Raw genomic sequence first — 9,556 nt, 5'->3', positions numbered from 1 at the left:
AATAAAGTTTAATGTTAAAATCAGTAATTATTCACATTTATGTATTTTTTAACTTAAAAAAAAACATTGTTGAAAAGAGATAGGACAATATATCAAATGTTTGTTTAATGTAATTCTATCCAATAATGCGTGTCCTTGCCTAGGGCAATTTTCGCATACAGTATGAAATATGCAGTTCGTTCATTTGAATTGTTTCATTTCAAGAGTTAGTATGTTTTAAATAGAAAAGAATTAAATAGATATACAATTTTAATCTACATTTTATATTAAATATAATCAATATTTATAAATTGAAATAGATACAAAAAAAGTTATGTTAAAAAAAAATTTTATTATTAAATATAAAAAATAATTATACTATAAATAAAATATATTTAAATGATCTGTTATTTTTACTTATGAATTTATAATTAATTATTATCATATTAATGTTACCTATATTCATAAATTTTCTAATATTTTATAATAATTTTATATTTATATTTTTTTGATTAATATCTCTTTTATTTTTCGATATCTCTACAAAGTATAATATCTGTTTAATTTGATTTTTTATCATTGATTTCTGATTTTTATTTATATTTTTTCATTTTGTCGTATTTATATTTTAATATTTTTAAAATATAAAAAACATTTAACATAAAAAAAGGAGAAATATATATATATATATATATACGAATATAAATAAATATAAATAAATATAGTAATTGAATATAAATATATGTACGAATATAAATAAATATAAATATATTAATAATTAAAAATATAAAATAGTATATATATATGAATAGGTACTTATGTTTATTAAAAAGAAAAATTTTTGAGAATTTCAAATCTTTAGAATAATTTAGAAAAATTAACTGATAATTTTTTTATTTATACTTATAATGAATTATTTTTATTATTTATGATGAATATTCTATATAAAAAGATTAGAAATAAATTTAACATTCAATATTTACTGGTGTAAATAATAAAATATGAAAATAAATGAAAGATAGGGAATATAATTATCTATTATATAAAATACAAATCAATAAACAATATTTTAATAATGTTGAATTTATTATTCTTTAATTTAATTTTCTATCTAACCTAGAATATTTAACTGAATAATTAATACTGAATAAAATAATATTGCATATCGTAACTATTTACCTCGTAAATATATAATCATGAGCATATAAATTTATAAATCAGTAACATAGGAATTCATTTCTGTATAATCTATAAATTTATTTAATATTAATTCTCTGAATTTCATATTTTCGTTTATAAAACATTTATAACATATTAAATATTTTTTCCAAGTATATAAACTTTGTTTAATCTTCAAATTCATTTTTTAATAATTTATTTCTTACTTAAATCAAAGAAAAATCATTCTTATTTCTCGAATTTAATTTTTATTCCACAAACGAACGATAATATTAATATTTTCATTCTTTTTTCAGGAGAAAAAAAAATCGTCGAAAAACAAGAATAGAAAAAAAAAATAAGAAAATAAATAGTAAAGAAGATGCATCGGTGACTACGATAAAATAGCAGACGTTTCTCCAAAAAATGAAACAAAGATGCGCATATATATTTTAAGGAGGGATAAAGTAAGCAGGAAAGAGGATCGCAGCTAGAGTCGAACCGCAGAGAGTAACTGTAGGTGCCACTATCGAAGGCGATGGTTGGAGGATGGTTGATGTTCGTCGAGGCGAGGCAAGAGGGCGCTGAGATGGGAAGTTGGGATAAAGGTGGGTTGTTGCGTAAGCCGATTAAAGCATCACGGCAGTCAGTGGTGCCTCGTGGCGGCGGACTGCTGTTCCTCCTGCCATTGGTGCACAGGACGTGGATATGCCGGGCAGAGACATTAAAATCGCATCAAATATGTAGAGCCGCCCTCTCGTTCTCTCCATACCGGCGGATGCGGGAGCCACTCATCGACATCCGTACAGGCAAAAAGGTTGCTCGTCCTGAAAGTCGCTTTACTCGTTTCTCCTTCTTCGTCTTTCTTGTTTTCTTATCCTTAAACGTATTTCGTTTCGATGGTTGTCCAGGTTCGCGCATAAATCGATCGAGAGAAATATAAGAAAATTTCCTTCCTTCGTCGATTTTCCTTCCAAGATTTCAAGTTAATGTACAGAGGGGAAAATATACGAGAGAAGGTTTCATATTTTTTTCTAAAATATATTTCAAATTTTTATTCAAAAAATGTGGTTATAATTTGATAATAAATATTAGTCAACAATATTTCATGAATTAGGTAATAGGTTATGCTCTATAGAATAGAATCCATTACTCAGATACTTTCTTAGACAAAAAATCTTAAAGATAAGCGAAATAATTTAATGAAAATATTGTGACATTTTTTCAAAAATCTAAAAAAACATTGAGAATGAATGAAAACTATAAGATAATATCTTCTAATTAGAAGAAGAATTTTGATTTTTTTGATGAAATTTTATAACTAAAAAATATGCTACTTTCTATCGTATTTTTCGTAGCGTGTTTATCGTATTTAATCCAAAGTGGGACGCGTATGAAGTTGGCACGTGAAATACTGAACTATTATCAATCAGATTTTCGCATATAACATGGATTCGTGTATATACGGAGAATATGGAGAAGCGAGGTTTTAGCTCTGTAATTCGAGTATCGAACGCGTAACGGTGTTTTCAGACGTTCATGCATACGTAGCCGGAAGCAGAGAGTGCAACACGTGGTAAAATGTTTCACGGAGTATCAAATAATCATGGCAAATCCGTATCGACCGACTTATCCCACGTTAATACCTATATTTTATGCTTACCGCAAGCGGTATTAGTCCACGCGATGTTTGCACGTAATAATGGATCATTTGCCATTTGTTTTTGGTTCCTTCAGCCAATAGAATGATTACGTGGAATATGAAATTTTAAACTTATCCCCCATATACATACGATCGATCACGTGTTTTCAATGTTTTCGTATTATAATATTCGCGTCAAAGATTACTCTGTACCGATGTTGCTTTCGACTTATTTATTTATAATAAGAAAATATTTAACAACTAAGCGGAAAGGAATAAAGTAGAAAGGAAATTGAAAGATAAAATTTTTAAATTTGATTAATTATGAATGGATTATTCGAATTTGGATTTTTTGATTTTTCTTTAATTGACATTAATAAAAAAGGGTAGAATATTAAATTTTTTTTTAAAGGAATAAAAAATATTTAATCAACGTAAATTTTAAAATCAATATTTCTCGTATGAAATTCAACTTCGTATTTCTCTTTATAGAAATATTTAATAAATTTAAATAAAATAATAAATATTGTGTGCATCGAGGTGAATCATAACATTGAGTGGAAAATATTATATGTCTACTTATTCGAAATAATGTATAATACCTATACAGAATGCGATGAAATTCATAAGCGAGATACAAGCGAGAATGGGGTACCGCTTCATTTTTCCATAAGTAAAAATATAATATTTTTGCATCTTCCACTGAATGAATATTTTAAAAATACGATTCATTTTAAATAAATAAATTATTTTATTGCTACAATTTGAAAATATTTTATAAGCAGATATAAAATTCGATATTAAAAATATTACATATTTAATTTTAAATAACGGTGAGATTAAAATTTTACATAACATTTACATACTTTTTATCGATAAAATACTTATTTCAAAATATTATTTGAAATTTATTCACTTATTAATTTTTCTTTAAATAATCTAATCATCTCTCGATATAAAATTTCAAATTTTTAAATTTCAAAATTGATTAAAAATCATCAATAATCCAATAATTCTTTTAATTGAAAATTGAAATCACTTACTCATCCATTTAATTTTAGAAATTTAATTTTCCATTTTCAGAAAAGAAAGAATGTACCAAAATGTCAAATGAATCATCATTTTTGAAATTATTTACCCGTCAAGGTTAGTAAGCAAAAAAGGACCCACGGTCAATGATTTTGTGGCCGCATCGTAATCTCTTGATCTTCTTACTTAATTAGTAGCGGAGTACGTACGATTAATCGTCATAAATAATTTCAAGCCGCTGATGGATTCATCAGTGCAACGAGATCGCATTTCGACGTCAATGGACTTACGTGTGAAGCGTGGAGAAGCTTCAGCCGATTTCCGTAGTTAATCCTCACCCTTGGGAATCGTTCGTTGGATGGACAATCGCCAACTGTAATTGGACAAGAGGCTGTTGAGGTCAAGACGTTCATCAGACCAACGACAATCAACAATCAACGAAATCATCGCTAAATCGTTTGTCGTTATCGATCGTCAATTTCTTCAAACGTTATTTTGAAAAAGTTCGAATTAAAATTCAAATAAATTAAAAATTTTTTGAGTTATTTATTCTAAATTAAACTCGTGTAAATTTTTTTATCTACATCGTATTCCAGTAAGAATATTTTCCGCAAGAAAAAATACATAATCGTGTAATAAACGTGTATTAGAATACGACAGCGTGAGAAATTTTACATCGTGTGGCTGCACGTGACAAATATGTAATTTAACGGCGGCAATTGTAAATGGAATAAAACCTCATGAGTATTCAAATAAAGTTGAAATAAAACTTCATGAATACTTAAACCTTAAGAATACATTATTGGTAATATAAGTATTTTAAATTTCTTTAAAAGTAGAAGAAAATATTTTCCAGCTCTTCTTATCCTATTCAAATTTCGTATCGTATTACAATTACTTACGAAAAAATAAACACGAATTGGCGAAACTAACCAACTAACCAATTCCAATATCAAATTTGAAACGTCGAACGTAATTGATAAATTCTCTCTCGTGAATTTTCCAAAAAAAACTTGAAACAGGGCGATAAAGGTAAGTAAAGAAATTGCTTAAAGAATAGCATTCTCTATTAAAGAATCGACAGGAACGACGTATTTCGAGAGGCAACGATGCAGCGACGTAAGAGATATATATTCATTAGTTACGCGGTCGAGCGGGGCGGTGAGCGTTTACACGAGCACGCGCCAGAATTCCAGCGGAGTGGTGGGCAAAAGGAGCGAGTGGTGGGAGTAGGAGGCAGGAGATAGACCGACCAATAGAAAGCGAAGTGAGACCAAGCTCCCGGGCGGAGCATTCGAATATACCAGACGGTGTACTGGCGTCCTTCTGTCAAACGGCGTTTAGCCGTCGAGGGAGAAGATAGTGTGTCATATATTCAAAAAATTCTCTCGAAACAATCGTCGAGATATATTTCATTCAGTGGTAAAGATTGTCAGATCACGAAAATCATTGCAAAATCGCAATCGAGCGACAATCCCATTGTGTTCCACGTCGAGCAGGATCGTGGTTTCGAGGATAAGGAATAAAATGGAAATTGGCGAAACCTCGAACGGATGGTTCGTTTAAAGAGGATCTCAAGGCAGGAGACTTTTGGCAGAAACGAACATCAGTATGTTGCACAGTTCATTACCACGGGCATTCCTCGCCCCTGGATTGAATTATCTTGGTTACTACGGTGACGAGATCCATCAGCATTCGTACGGTACCACTTGGCACATTCCAATGGAGAACCCCCCGACCTATTCAAGGGTCCCCGATCATCACGTTCTTCAAACCTGGGATCTGTCCAGATCGTCCACGCCATGTCCACTCGACTTATCTCTGAAACCACCGCCTACACCAAGCACACCCAAGACCGAAGATTCGATCGTAATATCAGATTTGAAGAAGGATCACAGAACATTGGATGAAGCGCATAAAGAGTCGGAAAATTGCAGATATGGAAGGAACAATGACGAATCAAGTCCCCTTATAGTCGACGACTTTGACACCGTTCCTCGAAGCTCCTCGGTGCACAGTCATTCGAGCTACGAGCAAGTTCTGTCCAAGAAAGAGCCTTTGCAAGCTCAAGAATTGACGGTCAAAGCTTGCACCTTCGAAGAAGCCACCCGCTTGGTTCCCTTTGGCTCGACCAACGAAATTTCCTCCAAATATTATGCGCACAATCAAAAACTTTTGTTAACCAGCCCCAACCATCTGCAGTCGGCAGTACAAGGCTATCATCAACAACTTTTGCTGACTCCACAGCATCACTTGCAGGGGATGCAGCACGCACCTATGACTCCACCTAGCACACCATCGCCTCCGCAGTGTCCCAGAAGGAAAGCAAGGGAAGAAGATTCGAGTCCAGCTTCAACGACCAGCAATACTAACGTGTCTAACGGGTCCAGATCAGGATCGAGTGAAAAACTTCTCCAGAGGCCAAAGAAGAAGCACGCCAGAAGGCTGAAATTTGACGAGGACACCAGCAGCCCTGTATCGGGCACTGTGATCCTGGGCCCGGACGAGGCGGTGGTCACGGGAGACATTGATCCAGCCTTCAACATCGTTGAAGTCACCGAGGAGGCGCGAGCGGAGCTGGCCAAGATCGAGAACAGGCTCGGCCCATATCAATGCAAACTCTGCAGGCAATTGCACGAGGACGCGTTCCAATTGGCCCAACACAGATGCTCGAGGATAGCTCATGTCGAGTATAGATGCCCCGAATGCGACAAGAGGTTCTCCTGTCCGGCCAACTTGGCATCGCATCGACGCTGGCACAAACCTAGATTGGCTAATGGCGAACATTCCTCTTCCACGGCAAGTATTGAGATACCGTGCACCAGGTGCGACGCCAAGTTCACCAGGCAGGCAGCGTTGAGGAAACATCTGGCCAGCCAGCATCCAGAGGCAAATAACAACAACAACAACAACAACATTATTTTGGACACGCAAGGAGCCGCTGTTGGTAAGACTGATGTTGTTCAGGTGGTTAACGATGGTTCGTTGAACACCGAGATACCCTGACACCAATTCCCCGCGAGACCTTTGCCTCGAAGGCCGGGACTCTATTGGAGATTCGGTCTTGATTTATAAAGATTTCTAAATCCACTAGTTTATTTTTGATTAAAATTTCATAATTGATGAATCGTTGAATCTATGGAAAGAGGCAATCGACGTGTATATATAGCTTTTCCTTTTAGCTTATATCTTGCATTCCCTTTTATTCTTGTTGAAATACATATTTTTGAAATTTTTAAAGTTTTAGTATATACATATAACAGCGAGAAGAATTTTGTTCCTTTTGTTTTTCCTTTTCTTTTGTTTTTTTTTTTTTTAGCTAAGTTTGTAATATGTGCAATTTTAGTATTTTTTATGAAATAAATAAATTCGTATGATAAATTTCAAGTTTAAATTTATACTTATGTGAAAAATAACGCAGGTAAATTTATTTTAAATCATTCTAAGATTTAAATAATTATTATTATTTAAAAAATTCGGTGTTTAATTTCATAGTAATTTTTTACAATTTTCATATTAATATTCCTATAGTATAGTCATTAAAATTTTTAAAAAATTTTTAATATTCACTAAGTTAAAAAATAATAATAACAATTATACATTTTGTATCTAAAAATTTCTATTGTAAAAATACTTTTGCGAATATATGAGTATTAAAAAACTGCATTCGAAAGTATTAGAAATAAAAATACATAATAACTAAACAAAATGACCAATAAAGAACATTTGTAATAAAATAATTTATCTTTCAAAAACATAAAAACAACATTAGAAATAACTATAATGAAACAAGTAATAATAAATTTCAATAGTAACTGTTTAAGCGACGTCATCATTGATAAAAAAAATTTGCAATACTATAATAAACACAATTAATGATTTAAAATAATACTATCATTGATATAAAATCATTTCTGCGATTGTAATTTTTAGAAAATGTTAAAAACAATATTAGAAACATAATAAAGAAGCAAGCACATATTTCAATAACAGTCATTTAAAAGCGACGTTTCGATTCTCATAAATTCGAGACAATAATCGTTGCAACGGAACAGTTACATAGGTATATCGTGCGAACGACACGACAAATTGGACTGTAAATTTGCATAGAATTAGATGTAGTGAAGTAACAAGGTTAATACGACGTTACGTGTGATGTAAATCTGTAGATAGTGGGAGAGACCAGCTATAAACCGTGACTATGCATGTATATACATACCTGCAGGCAATTTATCTGTGTTGTAATATTTACTCAAGCGATCCGTCATCTTTCATCTTAGATTAAGTGAACGCACGTTATTAGGATTTAGATTATTCTTTAGGATTTAGATTAAATCACTGATTGAATCATTGATCCATACAGGATCATGATCATACAGCTAAATATCAAAGATACTTAAGACGAACAAATCTAGTCGACAGGGTTACCAACTGTTAGTTGGTTACTTTTAATATAGAATTAAATAATTAAATAGTTAATTTTTCATCATTGAAAATAGATTTCAGTAAACTTTCGTAAATGACTTTAAATCAAAAAATATGTTATATATTATTTCTGATTGTCACTAGATGCAATAAGAAAAATATTACTAAATTTTGTATATTTGGATGCTTCATAATAATAGAATTAGTACTGCTGTGAACACTTAACCTATTAATCGGTATAATTTTTCGATGAAGTATTTTATAGATAATTTTTATTTTAAATGAACGAATTAATTCATTTTGTTTATAATAAATATATTTTATATTTTAATAATATTTTTAACAAATATATAATTTTTTAAAAAGTTAAAAGGATTCATTGAAATTCAATGATTTTTTTTTAATATATCGAATTATTTTAATTTAACTGATTAGCTGATTAAAAGGTTAAGATAGGAATAAAAAAATTGAATGATATCTAATGAAATCACTGACACATATTAAATGTTTTATTTAATTTTTTAAACATATGAATTTTATAAATTATATACATATACACTTAAGTAAAATGCGTATATATAAAAAGAATTGCTTCTAAGTAATTTCTAGTCAAAAAAAATATAGGTTAATTATTATTGCCAAATTGTAGCAGTTATCTAGTCAAAGAATGAAAACACATGTACTGTTATAAAATTCAATCTAATAACATATATCATTTAAATAACAATACATATTGATCCAAATACACACTTGATTTAACATGTTTATCTAAATGTTTTAAATTGGCAGTGAAATTTTTAAATTATTAAAATATATATTTATTTGAATCTTCAAAATTTAAATATCTATATTTTTTTCATGGTTTGTATTAGATACAAAATTTTTAAAAAGGAATTATTTTTTCGAAATGAATAATTCAAATGCTTATATAATTTTTCCTGATAAAAGAACAATATCTAATAGGTATTATTAATATATTATAAATTCATGAATGAGTGTGCGAATATTATTATATTAAATTATTGTATAGTTATATAAGTTATATTATTGTTTGTCATTTATTTTATTAAGGTGATTTAAAATAAAAAATTTTAAGATATTTCTAATTTTTTATATTAAAAATTTCACAGGATTTTTTGTTATTTTTATTATTTGTTACAATCAAATTTTGAAATTTTTTAATTCAATAAAGTTATTACATTGTCTATAAAAAGATAGAATTTGAAAAAAAAAAATTTTTTAATAATAATGTTATTTTAAATCACTGATATAACTTTTAGTTTGATTTATTTTTCAGTTTTGCATTATGCTTTATTCTACATG

At 30.0% G+C, this 9,556-nt stretch overlaps 1 protein-coding gene and 1 long non-coding RNA gene across 2 annotated transcripts; one reads left to right on the top strand and one right to left on the bottom strand.

Annotated features, from left to right (window-relative positions):
* Window positions 1-3,510: 3,510 nt before the first annotated feature.
* Window positions 3,511-8,228, bottom strand: LOC133666352 (uncharacterized). The gene is made up of 2 exons (XR_009830432.1): window positions 8,028-8,228; window positions 3,511-4,181 (listed from the first exon to the last, which is right to left on the bottom strand). It is a non-coding gene; the product is annotated as an uncharacterized LOC133666352 (long non-coding RNA).
* Window positions 5,154-7,120, top strand: LOC107999124 (uncharacterized). The gene has a single exon (XM_017058795.3). The coding sequence runs from the start codon at window positions 5,420-5,422 to the stop codon at window positions 6,812-6,814; it is 1,395 nt and encodes a 464-aa protein (XP_016914284.1). The 5' UTR covers window positions 5,154-5,419; the 3' UTR covers window positions 6,815-7,120.
* Window positions 8,229-9,556: the final 1,328 nt, after the last annotated feature.

The sequence above is a fragment of the Apis cerana genome, linkage group LG6 (genome assembly GCF_029169275.1).
Source record: "Apis cerana isolate GH-2021 linkage group LG6, AcerK_1.0, whole genome shotgun sequence".
Taxonomy (NCBI): domain Eukaryota; kingdom Metazoa; phylum Arthropoda; class Insecta; order Hymenoptera; family Apidae; genus Apis; species Apis cerana.
Note: the sequence above shows the minus strand (reverse complement) of the source record. Positions and strands in the feature narration are given on the sequence as shown.

Bases quoted from the DNA above. Each gene is read 5' to 3' on its own strand.
- LOC107999124 (XM_017058795.3), top strand. From the start codon at position 5,420: ATGTTGCACAGTTCATTACCACGGGCATTCCTCGCCCCTGGATTGAAT.